The sequence below is a fragment of the Panthera pardus genome, unplaced genomic scaffold (genome assembly GCF_024362965.1).
Source record: "Panthera pardus isolate Hobbes unplaced genomic scaffold, ASM2436296v1 HiC_scaffold_12, whole genome shotgun sequence".
Classification (NCBI taxonomy): Eukaryota; Metazoa; Chordata; class Mammalia; order Carnivora; family Felidae; genus Panthera; species Panthera pardus.
This window is the reverse complement of record NW_026526677.1, coordinates 26,196,795-26,218,222: the sequence shown is the minus strand read 5'-3', so window position 1 is coordinate 26,218,222 and position 21,428 is coordinate 26,196,795. Positions and strand designations below refer to the sequence as shown.

The window sequence follows — 21,428 nt, the reverse complement described above, 5'->3', positions numbered from 1 at the left end:
CACTCTGTCTCCCTCTCTCTCTCTCAAAAATGAATAAATGTTTAAAAAATTAAAAAAAAAAAAAAAGCACTTACGGTCTCTAATGGACAGCAGGAGAGAGACATCGTAACTTCTCAGGGCCCCATCTCAGATGAAGGCCTCTGGGCCTAGAAAGGTGCCTGAGCCCTTGGGAAAAGATACTCATTCCTAGGAAAATGCCAGAGTCACCAGAATCCACAGCGAGGAGTCCAAGGGGGTGGGGGTGGTCTGAACCATCTTCCGAGTTAGTGGCTGACGTTTTGAAGTAACATAAACCTACTTCTAGTAAAAGCTAGAATCTATCAATGTAGCATATTTATTTCTCTTTCTAAAAGTATTATGTCCATATTGTGGAATATTTAGAAAATTCAGACAGGCAAAGAGAATTAAATTAAAGACACCTAACGGTCCATCACCCAGGAACAACGGTTGGTAACACACCCTCTCTGTGTATATACAAAAACACATTTTCTTAAAATTAAGCTTGTGCCATAGACTGTACATTCTGTTTTTGTAACTTACTTTTTCAGTTAATAATAGATAGTATCTTCCTGTTCTGTTAAATAGTCTTCTATACCATATACTTCCATAACCCAAGTATGCCGGGGAAACAACCTTAACGCCTAATAAGGGGCTCACCCCAGAACGTGTCGCACTGCCCCCACCAGCAGGCCACAGCAGAAGGTTGAGCAGTTCCCAGTTAAGGGTCATTTTTAAAACACAGTCTCCTTAGGGGAGGGGGGCAGTGATGAAAGATAGAGATAATTCGATCCCACTTATCAAAATGGAGAGCTAAGTTCTCCGGCTGTGTTTCCCTGAGCAAACTGCTGAAGCTCTCCGTGCCCTCATGTTATCATCTGTAAAACAGGGGGTAAAAACTGTACCTGCCCCTAAGGGTTATTTTAAAAATTAAATGAACACATACATATAAAGGACTCGGCACATAGTACCTACCCCCCAAATATGAACTATAATTCTTACTCTGCACTCATACCTGCACGTGGCTTCTCCTACCCCTGCACATAACCTGCTCAATGTGTAACTGCTTGTCTGTTTGCCTACGACAGGCTGACGTCAGGAACTGCATCTTGTTCAACAATATATTCCCAGCACTTAATGTGATAGCTGGAACATAGCAGGTGTTCAATAAGTACTATTTGAATGAATGAATAAGTGGACGCGATGGACGGATGGACGGAGGGATGGGTGGGTGGATGGAGAGATGAACTGCTAATCCAGGTTTCTCAACCATTTGAGACGACCAGCGTTTCCTTGAGCTGATAGCACACCTCTGTGATCTGGGCTGAAACTGGGTTTTCATCCGCCCGTAGTGTGCACTTGCAGTCCTCTCTTTGCACACCACCCTGATGCGGCTTCCCTGTCCTACTGCTTCCTCCCACCAGAGAAGAAGAGCTGCTGATATGATTCATCAAATCCCAGTGGGTCATGTGGCCCACAACCGGGTCCCAGGGGAGTCACCGTGCTTTCCAAAGGCCATCTTCACCCATGTGGCACTTTCCCCGCATTGGTTCCCTATCCACTCTGCCACTGAGGAGGCAAACGGACTCCGAGTCTGCCCCTAACTACCCCGCCAACTCTCTCTCTGGGCACAGTAACTTCAAGGCCTTTGGGTGCAAGCCACAAAAAACAGCCAGGTGATCAAGATGAGCAAGGCTATGACGCAAAGACACTAAGTAGCTCACAGCATTGCCAGAAAAGCCAGAGGACTGAGTTCAGAGCTACCTAGCCTCAAGCCACACGAAAATACACGGCACACTCGATCCAGGGAGGGCCCGAGTGCTGCGGGACACCGTGGGACATCACTACTGACATCCCCACCACCATGTACCTGGGTGTGGACCTGCCTGTAACCACTGCCACCAGAGGAGATGGTTGTCTACCATAATGAGGAAAAGAATAGAGATTCTAAAACTGTGCTGCGATCCCATCTCTCACCTTTGAGACTGGCAAAAATCCACAACGATTTGTGTCGCAAGGCTTTGGGAAAACAGCACCCTCATACCCGGCTGCTGAGAATGCCAAGTGCACGGGGGACGATACAAAGGCCGGCAACATGACATAGGCACCTCTCTTTGACTCAGCAACCTCTCTTCCAGGAACCTACCCCAAATAACACTGCAAAATACTAAGTGATGTATGTCTAAGGCTCTTCGCTGTAGTATTATTTATAATAGCAAAAGGCTGGAAACAACCCAAATACTCGTAAACTATAGGAGTCCACACAATGCAGTTACATGCAACCGTAAAAAGAAATGGAAAAAAAATGGCTTTATCCATCCGGTCAGTGAGTGATCTCCAGCATATATTGTTAAGAGGAAAACAAAAAGCAAGGTAGTTAGCGGTATTTATCGTAGGCTGTCTTTTGTGCCAGGGGAAAGATATATAAATGTATATACGAATGTGTATATTGTTGTCAAATACAGAACACAGATGGAAACAAAAAACCTGCCTATATATCAAGTACGTGGTGTAACACCACAGACGAAAGAACGACTATATTTAGGGGGATGTAGCCTAAGGTCAATAAAAACCGTAATAATAAATACGATTATAAGTGGCCTTGTTAGTATTAATGGTGTTACCGCAAAAAAAAAAAAAAAATAGTGCTATTGCTATTTTGTACAATGATATTATGCTATAAGATAAAGCAATAAATGATTAGGTAAATACCATTAAGAAACAGTGTCTTCACCATGACAGAAAAGACACGTAAATATAAAATTAGCAAAGTTAATTAAACCACCTTGGAATATTACATTTGAACTTGACTACCAGCATAAACTCCTTTTTTTCTCTGTTTAAAAATACGTATTTCCTAGCCCCATCCACTTTAAATAAATAAATGATAGCCTTGTACAGCAAGGACAGTCCAGGAACAAGGAACATGTTTGGAGCCCAGATTATGGCATCAGCCCAGAATTCCTTGGAGGAATGGCTGATTCCAGATCTGGGGCAGAAAATACACAAGAAGAGCCTGAAATCAAGTAAGATCTCAAACACTAGAGTGGTCATGTCGAAGAACACAGATGGACACGGAGGGGGGCCCCCCAGTGTCCTGAGATAGGGGGATGTATGCATGAAAATGAATCATGACTGAAATGGATTAAACCACATGAGTAAAAGCACCTAAATTCATAATTTCACACTGACACACACCATGCACACGGTTCTTTGATCACCAGTAGGAACTGCTAGGGCATCAACTCACTATTCTGAACATGAGAAAAAGAAAACAAGCCTTTATGTAACCTGCCCTTTCAGGAACAACCAGCTGGTCACCGCTTAGGTCCAAAGATCATTCCTAGCATTCCTCAAGGGGGCGACACCGGGTGCCTCTTGTGTGACGTAACAGGAAGAGGTTGGTACAGCTGAGACAGGTGTTGACTGCCGTCTGTACAATGTAGCAGGAAGCACAAAGCACCACTTATGAAGTTCTCTTACTTATAAAATCAAAGCCCCACCCTCACCCCAACAGTGACCACCAGGCTTTTGGAAATACTGAAAATCGTTCAAAGACTGATACCACTACCAAGGATCCCGGGTTGAGAGACCCTGGTTTCATTCCCAAAATTTCCTTAGAAAATCTGAAAGCATTACTCAAGTATTTCTCTCCAAACCACACTAACCATCAGAAAATTGGGGCAGTTGGTTTCTTTTCTAGATCAAATGGACAAAGGCTATACCGAGGTCACTCGAATTTCCAAACTCAGCATTGCTCTCTTCTAAGAAGGAAGACAGTTTAGAAATATCACTTGTTTACTTGAGCCCCATTTTCTTTCCACTTCTATAGCTTCCCACAAAAGAAACTTCCTGGTAGTTACGTGCGTCATTCTGGGTGTTTGTCAAAGAGGGGGAAAAGCAGAAACGAGAGAAATTCCCCAAACGCACTTTTGACATCCTTTCAGTCTTCAGCCCGAGGAAAGCATGTTGGAAACTCTCTACATCTTCCTTTTGATCTGGCCTACGAGGGAAAAGGTAAGATGCCCCTGGGAAAAGCCAGACGCGCCAGGGAGCAGACAGGAAAACGCCTAGAATTTGTTCGGTGGCTTGCTAATCACATTGGAAGCACCTTCAGTCTGAGGCTCAGGGTGTTCACGGGCCTCTGGGCAGACAGGCACTGCAGTGAAAAACGACAATCACTGTCCCCTCAGTGGTGGGGATACGGTGGCTCGGAAGAAGGCAAAGAAAAGTACACAGTGGCCTGGGAAGGTCCCGTCTCACCTTCAGATGCTCTTATATTACTGGGACCCCCTCCTAAATGTCCAGCTCAGAGCCAGAGCATCATCCTTGACTTCTGCTTTTCCCTTCCCTTCCCCATCCAGCCAATCCCAAACTGTTGTCAATTGCACTCCCTTGCATTGCTCTGAAATCCCACCACCTCTCTCCATCTGCAAGGCTTCGGCATTCATTAAGGTCTCCGTTACAACCCCACCCCTCCTCCTGACCTGCCCTTCCTCTAATCCTTCTCCATACCTCAGCCAAAGAGAAAATCGTGTTTCACGTCTTTACTCAAAGGTCTCCAATGTTGCTAAAATTTCTTCAGGATATAGCCTAAAGTCAAAGCACAACGTGCAAAGCCTATGGGGGTTGGACCCTCAGATAGCTCTCTTAGAATCTTTTCTCTTTGTCTGTTTATCACTCTTCATGTTTCTCACCTCTCTCTCTCTCTCTCTCTCTCTCACACCACACACACACACACACACACACACACACACACACACACACACACACACACAGCTTCCTTTGGCCAGACCAGGAACATGCAATTCCCAAACCCCATGCTTTCTCTTGCCACAGGGACTTAGCACATGCTCTCGGCTATGGCTTGAGCTCTCTACCACACCCCCTCCACCCCATTCAGTTTGCCGCTTCCACCTTCGGCACACCTATCACCTCCTCCAGTAAGCTCCACCGCCACCCTCCGTCGCCATCCCCGCTCCCATGGCACCTGGTGCTTCTCCATCACAGCACCCCCCACGCTGTGTGCTGTAGCTGCCTGTTTACTCGTCCATCGCCCCCGCCAGGCTACAAGCTCTGGGAATGCAGGGAATATGTCTTTTTTTAAAAAAACATCATTGTATTCCCAGTATCTGCTATGGTCCATAGGAGCTGCTGAGTCTTTCATTAAATGACCGAAAAAGTGGATGAATTCACAGCTTTCCCATGTTAACGGTGAAGAGGGTTCTAATTCCTCCACTTCCCTGGCCTGAAGTTAGAACAGGGCAGAATCATGCCACTTTTCAGGTCGCGGCATCACAGCCTCCTGGTATCTGTCGGCCAGGATGTTAAGCCTCTTCCCATTCACGACCTCAGGAAAGCCGAAGGCAGCCTGAGGTCTCGCATTCCATGCTCACCTGGGTGAATGAGGCAGGAGTCGCACTCATTCTCCTCGTTCCTGCAGCAAGGGATGGTGTAGCCCACTACCTCCTTCTTTCCAGGGCAGACGCATTCGATCTGATCGTACTCACAGCACTCCCGACACATGATATTCCACTCGGCTCCCGGGCAGGCCTCATTAATGACCGTGTACTCTGAAATGGAAACCGGCAGCTGAGCACAGGGGTTCTGGTAGGAAGGGGTAAGACCCATGAGGGCTCTACTGGGACGATGCAACCTTGCCCTATAAAGGCATCATCCAAAAATAAATAAATAAATAAATAAATAAATAAATAAATAAATAAATAAATAAAGGCATCATCCTGGGGCGCCTGGGTGGCTCAGTCGGTTGAGCGTCCGACTTCGGCTCAGGTCACGATCTCACGATCCGGGAGTTCGAGCCCCGCGTCGGGCTCTGGGCTGATGGCTCAGAGCCTGGAGCCTGTTTCCGATTCTGTGTCTCCCTCTCTCTCTGCCCCTCCCCCGTTCATGCTCGGTCTCTCTCTGTCTCAAAAATAAATAAATGTTAAAAAAAATTAAAAAAAATAAATAAATAAAATAAATGCATCATCCTGCCTGAACAATAGAGAAGGCCGTGGGGATTCTTCCTAGGCCAGTGTCTCCAAAGTGGGGTGGCCTGACCTGAAGGGTGTTCAAAACCATCCACCGGGGCACAGATGAAATTGTGTTAGAAGTATTATTCATTTTTATTTCTTGAAAAAAAAAAAAGCTAAGAACTGATGTTTTATCAATATATAATCTGTGCGAATACACAAAAATAATATAAACAAGTATACATTTCTTGAGTGTCTATGCTCATTTCTATTTTTGCTGGGGTGCATCCGGCTACTGCTTACAGCTACATAGGTTGTACACTGCACAACTCCAGGAGGAACCACTCAACTGAACACCTGTATAGCATAGCCCAGACATTTGGGCCATCAAAAAAGTTTGGAGACTACTCTCTAGACGAGGCCATTCAAGTTCAAGGCTAATTGCCAAGCAGAGACCATGTCATTTCCTCCAAACTTGGCTCCTCGATTTTGCAGCATGCCATTTTTATCGTATCTTCAAAGCTAACACCAACAAAAAAGACAAAAAGTATCTTAATTAGTATGTCTGGGAGAATTTCAATGTTTTACCAGGGTGAACTCATTGGCAAAACTTCATTCAGTCCCCAAATACAACTGAGCGTTCTTTCCCATGAGAGAGAGAGAGAGAGAGAGAGAGAGAGAGAGAGAGAGAGAGAGAAGTATTTCTGGGTAGAACTTCTGTCTTTCTTTCTTTTTTAAAACATACCTTAAGTAAATGAAAAAGAAAAACCATCTGGTAAAATCTATAAGAGGACTCGGTTGGAGGCTGCCCAGAGGAACCCAGCCTAAAAAACAGACTGAGTTTTGATTGGCTCTTTTTTCTCATCCACTCTCAGTTTCTAAAAATTTTGCACAAAGACGATGACTGAAGAAGAAATAGGTCAGATATTTGAGGGAGAAAGCGAATCTGGCTTCTCTGTGAAGTCGTCCCTGAAAACCCTGGGCAAGGATCCCCCAACATGCTTTGCAGGCCCACATAAACCAACACTAGGATCTGTGGTGGCTTCTGACCTCTCGAATTTCACAGTTTAGTTTTCTGTTTTCCCCTCCTAAATTTGGAAGCCTGACGCTGAGTTGATCATCCTTAACCTGCCAGGTAGAACCATCTAGAGAAACTATCACCATCTCCTGTCAGCCTCAGGTCATAAGAACATTCTAGCATCATAGCAAGGAACCACTTGCATAATAAGAGATGGTTCCTGACATGGAATAAATTTAGCTTTTTGAAAAATTTTCTAATTTTCCCCCCACAAACTTTGGCCAGCCAGCAAAGGTCCTCACGATGGCATTTGGGAGTGATTGGTAGAGATTACTGTAATGTCACTCACTAGTGAGGTTTAGTTTCCCCCACTACTTTACGGGCCCCTCCAGGACAGACACTGGGATAGATACTCGGCTCCCCATGTTTCTGATGTTGGCTGGATGAAGTGAATGACTTCTAAAGTGTAGACAAGGGGCGCCTGGGTGCCTCAGTCAGTGAAGTGTCCGACTTCGGCTCAGGTCGTGATCTCACGGTTTGTGGGTTCAAGCCCCACGTCAGGCTCAGTGCTGACAGCTTGGTGCCTGAAGCCTGCTTCGGATTCTGTGTCTCCCCCTCTCTCTGCCCCTCCCCTGCTTGCTCGCTCTCTCTCAAAAATAAATAAACATTAAAAAAATAACTTAAATAAAAGAAAATGCAGATGAGAACATAATGGTTAAAAATGAGAAAGAGCAGGAGAAAACACAAAGGTAAATCTCCATCGTATTTGGCAACGAGTCCTTAAATACGGCCCTTAAACATGAACAACAGAGAAAAAACAGATAGATGGGGCTTTATCACAATTAATAAATTTTGTGCAACAAAGGACATGTCAAGAAAGTAAAAAGACAGCCTACAAAATGGGGGAAAAGATTTGCAAATGAAAGATTTGATAAGGGCTTCGTATCAAAAATACATAAAGAACTCCTACGACGCCACCTCAGAAAGACAAACAGGCAAGTAGCATGAAGACGTATTTCTCCAAAGAAGATAAACAAATGGCCAATAAGCTCATAAGAAGATGGTTGACATCACAAGTCACTGAGGAAATGCAAAATAAAACCATGAAGAGATACCAGCTCACAGTACCAGGTGGCTACAAAAAAGAAAAATAATAAGAGGTGGCAAAGATGTGGAGGGACTGGAACCCTCGTGTGCTGCTGGTGGGAAGGTAAGGTGGGTGCAGTGGAAACCAGGGTGGCGGTTCCTTCAAAGGCAAACATCGAAATATCGCTGAGGCCCAGCGATTCTACTCCCACTTATCTTCCCAAAAAATCAAAAACAGAGACCCAAAACAGATGCGTGTAGGCCAATGTTCATTGCAGCATTATTCCTCGGAGTCAAAAGGGGAAACAACCCAAGTGTCCATCAGGAGATCAGTGAGTAAATGAAATGTGGTGCAGGATACAATGGTACTCGGACCGTGGAATATTACTCAGCCATGAAAAGGCATGCAGCACGGCTGCGACCTGCAGGTGTCCAGTATGGACAAGATATGGAGAAAAATAAACAAATTAACCTGCACTTGCCTTTGAAAACCTTCCCGGCTGGTGTGAGGGAGACAAGAAAGGAGGGTTGTTGTGTGGGACGACTTCCACTATCACTAACCGATGTTGACTACAGTACAGTATTAATAAACTCTTGTCATACGCCGTATTTAATGTAGCTGGCAATAAGGCAGCAGAGGAACGGGTCTCTATCTGCAGGCAGCCGGACCTAGAAAGAGGCAAAGCATTCCTGAGCTTACTCTTGTATGGAAAAGCAAAGGACTGTCCACGGGTGCTTCGAAGTGACAAAAAATACACCAGTACCGGCTGTGGGCACCTTCCAACGTTCTGAAAAATCCATGATTTCTGCCAAACACCACGGCCTGAGACCGAGCATCCAAGCACGGGAGATGATCGCCCACCATCCCACAGCGAGAGAAGAAACAGAAGAGCCATTGGCTCAGCTGTGATCATGTGACATTCGGCATCACATACTACTCATATTGCAAGACACGGCTCGTTTCTCAAGCTAAAATTTATTAGAAATGCTTGCTTGTTTTGCACAACACTCACAGTCTAAGGTTTTACTATATAGCATACCAGTTCCTTACTTAAAATGTTCATGTTGGCTCCCACTGCGTTTGGAACAAAGCCCAAATGCTCCGTCATGGCCCACAGGCCTTTGAGAACCCACCACTCCCTACCCCTCCAAACGTTTTCTTGGCCATGGTCTCCCACCTTCTAGAAGTTTCTCAAAACCACCAAGCTCTTGTCCACCTCCGGGCCTTCACATTTGCTTTTCCCACTGCCTCTGTTTCACCCTTTTAGGCCTTATGATAAATGACACCTGCTCAGAGAGGTTCTCACTGACTTCTCCCCCGGAAGTGCACAGCTCCACCCCCCCCATGATAATCTCTACTAAGTGTTCCCTTGTCTAGCCCTTACCACAACTTATACTCATTTTCTGCATTTCCATTTACTTGCCTATTGTCTGCATCCCTTACATGACCATAAGCTGGTAGGAGCCACATCTAACTTGTTCACAGCTGCTAGGGAAGGGTCTGGCACACAAAAGGCGCTCAATAAATGCTTATTGAATGAATCCGCCTTAACGCCTGAGCTACCTCTCTTCAATAGTCCAGTATTTCCATCCAGTAGGTCCAGCTTGGAGCTACAAGCCAGGGGAGCTGGCTTCATCCCATAATTTGCTATTGGAACTAAGGCACTTTCCATCTGTAGAGAAGTGCCTGGGACAGTGGGTCCAGGCTGCCTGCCTTGGGTCCAGCCCCCACCTTGTCCAGCCGTGCACAATCTGAACCCCGGGAACAGCAAATATGCCTGTGGGGTGTGGCTCGTGTCTTAGCCCTCCCTCTGTTCACCTTAGGGTAAGCCCTACATCCTTCAGGCTTTTCTAAGAATTTATAAGCACGAGTAACTCCTGGGAGGGCAATGGCAGGATAAAAGTAATTTGCAACTTTTACAAGCCTTTAAACTTAAGAAGGCCAAGTGAGGTCGGCTCTACTCCAACAGAGAGTGACGTCCATTTCCCCCTAAGCAGCAGGCAACACCTCTGGCCCAGCCATGGAATATTCTGGCCTCCTTTTTACCCAGAAATTAATTCCCTAAAATGCCTTCATTGACATTTCTTTTAACTTCAATGAGCAAGTCCACCTCTGCCCTCCCAAGCCCATCATATTAACTTCATAGGCAACGTCCCAGGCGCCGTATCATCTTAACCAAAGGGAATGATCCCGGGAAGCTATTCTGTCTGCCAGGTCCGCCAACTTGCTCCTTTTCGAGGATTCTGTGGGTGGCAAACAGAATAATGGCCCTCCCAAAGACGTCCACATCCTAACCCCCCAAAACTATGAAAATGTTGCCTTACAAGGCAAAAGGGATTTTGTAGATATAACTAATTTAAGGATCTTGAGATGGGAAGAGTATGCTGGATTGTCCAGGTGGACCCAGCGTCATTGCAAGGACCCTCGTAAGAGGGAGGCAGGATGCTCAGAAAGATGTGACAACAGAAGCAGAGGCTGGACTGACGTGCTCTGAAGATGGAGGAAGGGACAACGAGCCAAGGAACACAGGCAGCTTCTGGAAGCTGGACAAGGCACGGGAACAGACCCTCCCCTGGAGCCTCCTGAAGGAATGCAGACCAGCCGACACCTCGATTGTAGCCTCAGGAAACTCATTTCAAACTCCTGACCGCCAGAACTGGAAGAAATAAAGGTGTGCCGTTCTAAGTTACTAGTAAGTCTGTGGTAATTTGTTACCGCGGTAACATACTAACAGAACTAACATGCTGCGTCTTCTCAGAAAAAATAAATCAATAAAGGTTTAACCACCCCGTCCCTCAGTTTCCCCACTGAACACAGTGCCAAGAATACGGGTGAACTGACAAATTCATTCTTTCATTGCACAAGTATTTACCAAGTGTCTGCTTGTGTCCTGTAGGAGGCTGGGTGCTGGGATATGATGGAGAGAAAAACAGACACCCTTCCAGCCTTACAGAAGTCACTGTTTTGTAGAAGAGGAGACTAAGGGCAAATGACCTCACAGACACATGATCACTCTGAGAACAAATGGATGCTCTGAGATGCTCTGAGAACAAATGGATGGTCATGAAGGGACATTAGTACCAAATCTATGGGAATCACAGGGTTGCTGGGGGGGGGGGGGGCGGCGGGGGGAGGACGTTAAATACAACCACAGGTAGAGGGGCACCTGGCTGGATCAGCCAGTGAAACATGTGACTCTTGATCTTGGGGTTGTGAGTTCGAGTCCCCACCTGGGGTATAGCAATTACTCAATAAATAAATAAATACATACATACATACATACATACATACATACATACATACATAAGTAAATAAATCTTAAAAAACAAAACAAAACCAAAAAGTCAGAAATCCGTGTAAGTGCCAGAGGAGGCAATGGTTTTAATGGTTTTGTGACTCGACCTGTTCCCTCTGGTCTGGCAAATCCATCACCCTTCTTTCTCTCCAGCTTTAACAGAGACGAGAAGGTGCCCTCAAAATATATGTGTGAGAAATAAATAGATAAGTGAAATATTCTGTAAGAAATAATTAAAGTTGACCAGCTGAAGAGATTTTAAAACGAGGTAAGCAGACAAAAGCAATCTCCTGGACTTTTCCTCCCTCCATTTCTTAGAATTACATTTGCAGAAAAGGCATATTGGTCATTTGGCTTTTGCTGTATAGATTTCAGGGAATTTCAATATGGTGCTAGAGGCCAGTTCCAGAAAGTAGGATTGAGAGAAACCTCTCCAATAGCAGAAGTTACTGGATGTACGTGTGAATACTAAAGCATGTCAGCATGTGTTTACCTAAAGTGCTTTTATATTGTTCATGCAATTTAATCTTCAACGTCACCCAGGGAAGTAGGTTTTTCTTTTAAGTTAAAATGATGTAGCCTCACTTCTTCACTTTACCAGAGAGGAAAAGGAGGAAAAGAGCTAGGTAGGAGAAGAAGTAAAGAGAAATGCCAAAGCTTTTCTGGGCAATTAATTCTGGGAGGACAGGAGGCCTAGGGAGGGGATGAAAAACCCACTGCTCAGGGGGCAACGGGCCAGGACCGCCCCCAGCATGAGCAGCTACGGAAGGTGAGCAAATTTTACTCTGCCGTCCACATTTAAGAACAAAACCTTATATAAGCTGCAAATGCGCCTTATCCCGGCAGCACCTCCCAGGAAGGAAGCACAAATAAAGCACAAAGAACTCGCCTGGGATAAACCAAGGCACTGAGAACACACGTCCATGACGAAATCAAGCTCCGAGAGTTCTGCGTGCCACTCACACTTGTTCACGCCGAGCTCTTCCACTGGGTAAAATATTTACGGTTCTCTCTTTTTTTTTTTTTTATGAAACACTACACATTTTAATATCAAAGATTCCTTATGAAAGCTTCAACAATAAAATCATAACGGAATGAAAAATATTGAGGAATATCTTTAATATTGTTGCTGTCTGGATAAACAGCAAGCTTCAAGTTGTCTTATTCCCACGGACATATATATACACATACAGATACTGATATGTGTGTACACATAGTCTTCTGGAAACTGGTAACATATATAACGTTTCCGGTTAGAAACCACTGTTTCTTTTTCTTTACTTCAATCATGGATACCTTCTCTTGACACTTAAGAGTCTCCAAAAGTGGTTTTAAATTGCTGCATAATTATCTCATGTGTGCAGGTGCCCTCTCCCCTCTTTTTTAATTTTTTCATCAAAATTAAAGGGGCAGATGGGGCGCCTGAGTGGCTCAGTCAGTTAAGTGTCCGACTTCAGCTCAGGTCATGATCTCGCGGTTCGTGAGTTCAAGCCCCACATCAGGCTCTGTGCTGACAGCTCAGAGCCTGGAGCCTGCTTCAGATTCTGTGTCTTCCTCTCTCTGCCCCTCCCCCCTCACGCTCTGTCTTTGCCTTTCAAAAATGAATAAACATTAAAAAAAAAATTTTGTTTTTAATTAAAGGGGCAGAGAGAGAGTGGGACAGGGAATCCAAAGCAGGCGACAGGCTAACAGCAGCAATTCCCATGTGAGCTCGAACTCACAAACTGTGAGATCATGACCTGAGCCAAAACCAAGAGTCTGACACTTAACCAACTGAGCCACCCAGGTGCCCCTGCTCCCCTCTTTTTTAAATCAGGGCAAATAAAAGCAAGAGAGTTGCAAAGTACTTTGGTATCATAAGCTCTGTCCTCTCAGCTGCCATGTTTAGAGGCATAAGCCATCCTAGCAGAGTAGAGAGTCCATTGTTTTGGTCCAGCTTTGGTTCTTCCAGAACTCACTGTGGAAAATGGAAGGCACTCGAGCTCTCAGTCCTGCTCTATCAGTGGGAATGCCAAGGCAATGAGGACAATGCTGACCAGCTGGCCCAAGTTCAGCTTTCATATACATGGAGGTCGAATGAATGAATCAATGAAAGAAAGCTGGCTGATGTCATTGTCACCATCGTTATTTTGCAGGGTCCCTCGGCAGCCTGACAGTCTGCTTGAAGGCTGTCCAGCTCTGATCTCTCCCTCCTGCTGACAAGATGGAGAGCCCATAATCCCTCAAACAGCAGGTGCTAACCTCCACAGGATGGTGGGGGACTGTGTCCCCGTAGCCTTCAAGTACTGTGTTCTCAACACGACATTTTAAGGAAATAACTTGAAACTGATGGCCGTTAAGGTCCATCTGAAAAAACCCAGAGGATTCTCCATGAAAACAAGGGTCAGCCTGTTCCTTGCAAGATGGAAACATCAGTTGTCAGATGAAAGGCCCTGGTGGAGACCACCCCAGAAGGTGGCAAAGAAAGGCACTTTTGTCAGGTGCTCACTCCTCCTTGATGTTAGAGCCCTCCTTTCTGTCCCCCGAAACCTCCAGGTCCTCCCGTGTAACCACATGTAACTAAAATTTCTACTGAGCCTTTACCGTCCTGCATTCCGTAAACCTTCTGAGACCAGAAGGGGGAAAAAAGACGCATAACTCGGGGGTGCCTGGGGGGCTCAGTCAGTTAAGCATCTGACTGTGGCTCAGATCATGATCTCATGTCTCGTGGGTCCAGGCCCCACGTAGGGCTCTGTGCTGACAGCTCAGAACCTGGAGCCTGCTTCAGATTCTGTGTTTCCCTCGCTCTCTGCCCCTCCCCCACTCATGCTCTGTCTCTCTCTTTCAAAAAATAAATAAACTTTAAAAAATGCGATCTGCATTCCCCATGCTGAGGTCCGGGCAGCACACGCCTTTCCTGACTCCCCAGGGTCAGACCTCCTGCTTGCGGGATCGGGATCCATGACAGGCAAACCCCAGGCAGGCAGGATGGTGAGTCAGGGGACAGGCGAGCTTACGCAATGCTGACTGGGCCCTCGGGGACTCCTTGTCTCTTCCTAAGCCTTTGAGAACCAACCTGTCAGCCAGAGACCCTCGGTCCCAGCCTGGCTGGGTTCCCCAACTCGGTGACCTCTGGCTGCCCCTTTTTACAGCTCCTCTTGTTAATGAGATAATGACAGCTGTGCAGTCAAGGTTTTCGTCACCACCTCTGGGTATCAGGAGTGAGAAAACTTCTCAGGGATTCTGTAGAAATCTGGTTTTTAGGCATGCACACAATGGGGAGGGACGGGGAGGTAAAAGTCAGTGTGTCACGAGCTGTCCCTACCCACCCTTTATTAAGCACACTGTTCTCCGCTGTGGTTCTTCATTCCCTCCTCTGCACCCTGGGCCCCGACACCCGCAGGGCATGCCCACACCAGTTCGCTGAATCCTCAGAGCCACCCCTCAAAGTAAGTATTATTTTCTTCGCTTGACAGATGAGGAAACTGAGGAACAGACAGGGTAAATAAACTGCCCCGGGCGGCAGTTTTCAGGTGAAAGAAGGAACATCAGAACCCACCTCTTTCTAGAGCCGGAGCCTAGAAACAGATTCCTTCCAACACACTAGCTTCATTCTAGAGAGTTCACTCCCCTGACTTTGCAGATTAAAAATTCGGCAGTGACGAAATGGACAGGTTTGGGAAACAGACCACCCAAATTTTAATCCTGAAATCTGTCCCTCTTTTACGCTGCTGGACAATCGCAGACAAGACACCTTCCCCCAAAGCTTCAAGCGGAGAGGTGTAGGCCGATGGTGTTGTCGACGTCATTGAGGTGGAAGAAGGCGATGAGCAGAAAGGGCTTTGAAAGAAAAAGTACAGATTTGTCAAGACATTACCAATATTCTCTGCAGGATAAAGAGCCATCACGTCTTTGGCTAAGACACAGATGGTGAAGGGAGTGAAGGGGGTGAGTAATAATGTCTTCTCCTGAGGCCCACACATACATGGCATTTTTCAGCAGTAGGCTCATGTTTAAATCATGGCATTCTGAATTCCTCTCCTTGCTCCTAGATTTCTTGGTCTCTTTTTCCTAATACTCCCTCTTCAGACACCCATTTAAATAGGACATACCTCACCTCCTGCTGCTTCTCTTCTAGAAATAGAAAGTTGACATCCATAGCCAAAGGGAACAAAACCTAAACTCTGGCATTTGGAAGGGCCCCCAGTTGCCATTATCTTCAACAACTGTGGTGCTGGAAATCCTTGAAGGACAGCTGCTTCTGGGTTACTTCCATTGTTGGAAAACGAGCGAGCTGACTGGGTCTTATTTTCTCAGTAGAATTGGCTACTACAAAAAAAAAAATTTAATAATGCATCTAAAAGCACTTGGCAATCGAATTCAGCAAATTATTAGATCAACCGAAGCATCAGAATGGCCAAATTAAAAACAATAAAACTTAAGCTCTACCCTAAAAATCCAATCTGGATTTCCCTGGATCCAAGAATTCTACCAACCACCCCACCTGCCCCCAATCTTCCACACTTTCAAACCCTTCTTTCTGAATCGGAGCACGTCAAGGCTACACAGGAGTCTTGGTCGGCCACATCTCCCTCCTTGCCAATAGCTTCCAGGGTTAGTGTTACTGTCTTCAGATCCAGGGTCACTGATGCCCGGCAGAAGCCAGATTTTCCTCCTGCCAGAGCCAGCTGGCCAACAGCACTGGTCGAATGTGGAGGGAAGTTGAGTGAGGATGATGCGTTTATGATGGTATGTCCTGTTCACGGAACCCTAAGCTGGCAGCAGCTTCAGGCAGGCTAGCCTTCATTATAGCTACCTCCCCCAGCTCTGGGGGCTAGAACAAGAGAAGGGGAACTTCTTTTTGCCTGAGGCTTCCTGCCTGGCTCCACCTTCGAATCGCAACAGGGGGCCGGGAGCATCTCCTGTTTGGGACACCAACACTATGGATCCAGAATCACCTGCTCCAAAAAACACTGACCTCTCAGCCCCTGCAAGAAACTACCGTTCGCCCTGGTGCGAACACAGAGAAACTAAGGCACTGTGCGGAAGGGCATTTCCTCTAAGGTTGTAAGGTGGATGCATGCTAAAACCAAGGGAAGGTAGCAAGGCTCAAAGAGAGAAACTTACAGTGAATCTTCAGGGGATTTTTTTTCTGACAGAGCCACAGGGAAAGAGGATAGGACTGTGGACTGAGGCAAAGAGGGCCTCAAGGGGACCTTGTAACTCCCACCCTACTACACACAGAGCCGCCAGTGTTTCCTCTCGATACCCTGTGAAATGTCTGCTGGTGGGAAGTACAGTAGAAGGGAGAGAAGGAGACGACTGTAACTTCCTGAGCACTCCTGTTTTGCAAGGCGTTTCACTAATCTACTTTAAGTAGATTCTCATTTAACACCTGCAATAAACCCATAATACACTACAATCCTCAGTCTACAGGTTGGAAGGTGGTAAGGCCACATGAAAAAGGTTAGGTAACTTGCCAGAGAAAAGCAGCCACGAACAACAGAGCCGGGACTCAAACCCTGCCCCATCCTTTAAACCATAATACTCTACACCCCGTGCATATACATATTCATACAAACACACATCCACATCTCTACTCTTCTGTGTACGTGTGTATTCAACTTGGACACATCCATACCGAGATATCTATATCAAAGGTGAATTCCAGAATTATGGCAAGTAAAGGCTGGATCTTTGCTGAGGTCATGGATGACTTGAGTCTACTCTGGCAAGGTACCCCTTAAGGGAACAACAGGTCTTCTCCCTTACCCATTGCCACCGCAGTTATCCAATCTGAAACAAGTCAGGGCAGAGAGAAGGGGCAGGCAATGCTAGGGCCAAGAGAGAAGCGTGTTGCATGACAACAAGAACAATATTTAGCAAAGGCAGGAACAAAGAAGTTCCCAGAAGCAGCAAACAGCGGGTTGATGAGCAGCTCAAACTCACGTGCTGTCTCTTTGGAATACAGCCCCAGTGTAAACAGCTCAGACCACTTCAGGGTGTGTAAATCTCGGTCACAGTGACTGGGCTATTCCCGAGCTGGCAGGCACCAGGGTAAATAACAAGGGATTGGAGACAAGCCTCCGGGTGTGCAGGGTGGGGGAAGGAGGAGTGGAGAAGAGAGGGTAACTGGTGATGAACAGTCCTGGGACTCAGTGCCTCCAGGGATTCGAAGGATGCTCAAGTAGCATCCTTGTGAAGGGGAGACTTGGTGACAGTCAAGGATACAGTCTAGTTGGGGAGTCAAGCCACAGCTCCATCACTCCCCAGAACTGCTGCGTCACCGTGGGCACCTGTTAATCAGATTCAGTTTGTCCAATGATCCCAGACCGACTGCATTACTGTAGGCAACCTGACTATGAGAAATGAGTTTCCTCAATGAACCATGCAGGTCAATGCTGGCAAGGATGTTTCTCAACATGAACGGGGCCAAATCCATGGCTCTTTCACTCTCTCAGGGAGTGGTAAGTGACTAGGACATCAGACTTCCTGCCCTGCCCTCAGCAGAAGGCTAATGAGAAGCCCCCGTTTTACAGACTTTCAAATTCCCTTCTTCCCTTATCCTCCGTAATGGTGAGGTATTCTTCAGCGTTGCGTTCCTTATGGGCAAGGGAGTAGTTTGCCAAACTATATTCTAAGGAGCAGTAACTCCACTGGTGGTATAAGGTATCGTGTGAAAAGACATTCTGTGCTTAACCTTATAAAATGCTAATCACTGCTTTCTTTATTGCAGGGCTTAGCAGTGTCTATAAATGCTTTGTGAACAGTTAATCTCCACATTCCCCAGACATTTTTCATCATAATGCCCTCGGTTTTGTTTGTTTATTTTTGCTGAATATCTTCCAGCATTAGAATGCCATGAAACCCACTTTGGAAAAATGTCAGACTGGACCAACAGCTCTTTCGATAGATTGTTCAAGTGCCTTAAGGAAAAGAACTCTGTCTTATTCATCATGACATCCCCAAGTACCTAGGATCGCGCCTGGCCCCGGGGTAGATGCGTGATCAAGTTTGCTGAATAAATACCTGAATGTGGACACGTGAAGCACGTGTGATTCCCAGGGAAAGGTTAGTTCTGACAAAGAGTGAGGTTAGAAACGGCTCTTGCTGTCACTCGGGAGTCTCGATGGTGCAGTATGAGGAATCCATTGGGTCTATTACTGTGAATATTTTTGTTAACTGCAGTGTGTGTCTCATTTCTACAAAGACTAGGGATGCTTGCTTGTTCTGTTCCACCAGTGGGTTGGCCAGGGGAGCCGGGCTTGCACAGAAGGAAGGCTGAGCACCACACAGAAGCAGGCAGCCAACCACCCACTGGGAGGCAGAAAGCCAGACCAAGAAATCCTGCAACAAACATTCTTTACTGGCACCCAAACCCCCGCTTCTGCTCACAACCAGGTGAGCCAAGGGGATGTGGCAAAGTATGGGAGTAGAAGTGACCAGCTAGAAGCTGAACTCAGGCAACGTGTCCTGGGACGTCTCAGGTGCTCTCCACTTTCAGTGCTGATCCGGAGGGAAGATCCCAGCATGAGGGCGATTCACTGATCACATGCAAAGGAATCCTATGAAGGAAGTGGAGAGGGGGCTCTGAAAAACACTGACCCTTCAGCTCCTCAGTCTTCAAATGATTCATTTGACTTGAAGCAAACTGGGTCAACATCCCCTCCATTTAGTGGTTTTCCATTCAACTGGCTGAAAAAACTTTTTTTAAACCAATCGTGGATTCAGCTTATGAGGACAACTGCCTTGTCTCCCCATGAGCTAACGTTGCCTGAATGCGTTCCTCACTCTGTTCTGGCGGCAGCCCCGGTTTTCCAATCACCAAACCCACTGACCAGACTTCTACTCACACGGAGACTCGCTGCCAAACCACTAACGCAGCCCTCTGAAACGGCCAGAACCTCAGGGAGGGTGGTGACACAGACACCCACACCGCAGGAATAAAGGCATTTCCCCAGCTCCAGAGGCAGAAGGGTGACAGAAATAGGTGTCTTCGTTTGCTGCCCAGACGATGGGGGCACTTCTCTTAACTGTTCCACGTTAGTGTCTGGTAGGCAGTAGATCCTTATTCATGGGTGAAATGAATTGGTTAAAGCCCATCTTAGTTTTACTGGAAGGGGATGGTGTCTCCATCCCCTGCTATATCCATCAACTGCGTTATGCCAAAAAAGAAGGGGAAAAAATGCTTGCCTTTATTTATTCCAGGCCTGCTTCTCCCATTCCAAAGCGTTAAGGGTTTACCCACTGATGATCGTGACAGAATAAATCCATAAAGGAGATAGGCTACATAGTATCAGGGCTGGACATGAAACACGGCTCATCCTTAACTCTATCCCTTTGGGAACAGACACGTGATTCCGATGATAAAAGCTGACCACAAGACAAAGAAAGTCTCACTTTCTATGCTGGTTCAGAATAAGACACATGATCTTGTGGACAGCGCTCCCAGCAACTGGTTAAAGTTTTGGGCCTCTGCTCAGTGCCTCAGTTTCCTTCAGGGAACGGCTCCCCCCACCCCCGTCCCAGATCCCACATGGGCCCACAGGGGCTTTTGATGCCTCTCTCCCTCCTCCCGCATCCTCTCTGTCTCCGCAGTGGTGAGCATACGGCCTCACTTCTGCCATTCTGAGCACTTTCAATGCCCAAGGGATAACCTGATTTCTTTACTGACACCGTGTTCTTTTATGAGTCAGCCAAAATACAGCCGGCACATCTACCTACCATAGTCAGTGTCATGGAGGGCACCAGCGTGTGTTATGGAGCCAGACTGTCTGGGCTCCAACATGGATGTCCAGCCATGTGGCCAGGGCGAGTACTCTCTACCTAAGTTCTTCCATGTGTCATTAAATAAATTAAACGTAAGGCACATAAGACAGAGCCTGGTATTTACCACAAACGCCATTAATTATCTGAGTGGCCAAACTTACGGTCAGGTCCCTTATACACAAGAGGATGGGAGGCTATTTGGTGCTTCCATCATCAAGGGTGAAGGGTTTGAGGTACAACCCCTACCCACTCTGCTGTCAACCCCACGGGCTCTGGGTCTGTCTCACAGATAACTGTACCCCAGAAAAATGAAAGGAGTGGAGCTGAGCCGGGAGCAGTGGAAGGTCCCATTGACTAAGAGAGTACAATACCAACTCTAATTCTCTGCCTTCCTTGAGTAGTTTTGCTTATAGGTACAAGGTTTGTTTTTTCCTACACATTTCACTGTCAACCTAATGCCTCAGCCCAGATCTTATGATGGCTGACAAGCAGAATTCCTTAAACACAGACCAGGCTTGGAAGCTGGTAGACTTTTTGCCACTGATCTGGTAGCTTTCAAAGCTCCAGCTGGCCTCTGGCCCCTTTACCCTGGAATTCAGGAACTGGAAAATGTAAACACTGCATTTCCCTCTTCTCTCAAATTAAAAAAAAAAAAAAAAGAGGGGAGGGAGCTGGGCTCTTGTGACTTTCAGATATCCCAGAGTGAGGGTGACAGGTCCTCCCACATTTGGGGGGAAACGGGGCACAAACTTCCCTCATTTACCACTGAAATGGCACCTCCCCCAATCCACACATACAACAAATCAATCGCAGCTTCTAGAGCTGGTCTCAGGGGAGGCAGGTAGAGACGTTTCTCTTGCATGGGGATTGGCCGTCCCTAGTGGGACAGGTGGAAATAATTTCTGACTTAAGGCCAGTCACTAGATCCCCCCAGACACCATTATCTCAGCCATTTCTGTCTAGCCAGTGTAACTCAGATGTAGGTAAGTTTAAATCAAACCCTCAGTCCATGCCAGTGGTATTCCAAAGCCTTCCCTAAGACTTCTGGGTATTTCTGAGAGACTCACATGCTTTAAACCACTTCTGCCTTTGGGCTCCCATGTCCAAAGGTGCTTTGTCCCCAGCTTATTGACGCAGACATACTACCCAGCTTCATCCTCTGTTTCCATCAAAAGCTCACTCTTGAGAGCTCAAGGGAATAAAACATTTTACTGAAGTGTTGGTGGTCACAGAGGTTCTACATGTTCTACAAAACCCACAAGTTTATATTCACATTCCCTCTTTTCAAAGTGCTGTCGAGGGGCACCTGGG

General features: G+C 46.5%; 1 protein-coding gene across 4 annotated transcripts in view; it reads right to left on the bottom strand.

Annotated features, from left to right (window-relative positions):
* PAMR1 (peptidase domain containing associated with muscle regeneration 1) overlaps positions 1–21,428 on the bottom strand; it is a 164,355-nt gene that overhangs the window by 54,226 nt on the left and 88,701 nt on the right. For 3 of the 4 annotated variants that reach the window (XR_002086060.2, XM_053899834.1, XM_019470114.2), the window contains one exon: positions 5,394–5,570. The exons of the other annotated variant lie outside the window; for it this stretch is intronic. Coding sequence is in view for 2 of the 3 variants with exons in the window: in XM_019470114.2 (XP_019325659.1) it covers positions 5,394–5,570 (177 nt within the window). In the remaining variant the exon portion in view is untranslated. The remainder of the gene's footprint in view (positions 1–5,393; positions 5,571–21,428) is intronic. 4 annotated transcript variants of the gene reach the window in all.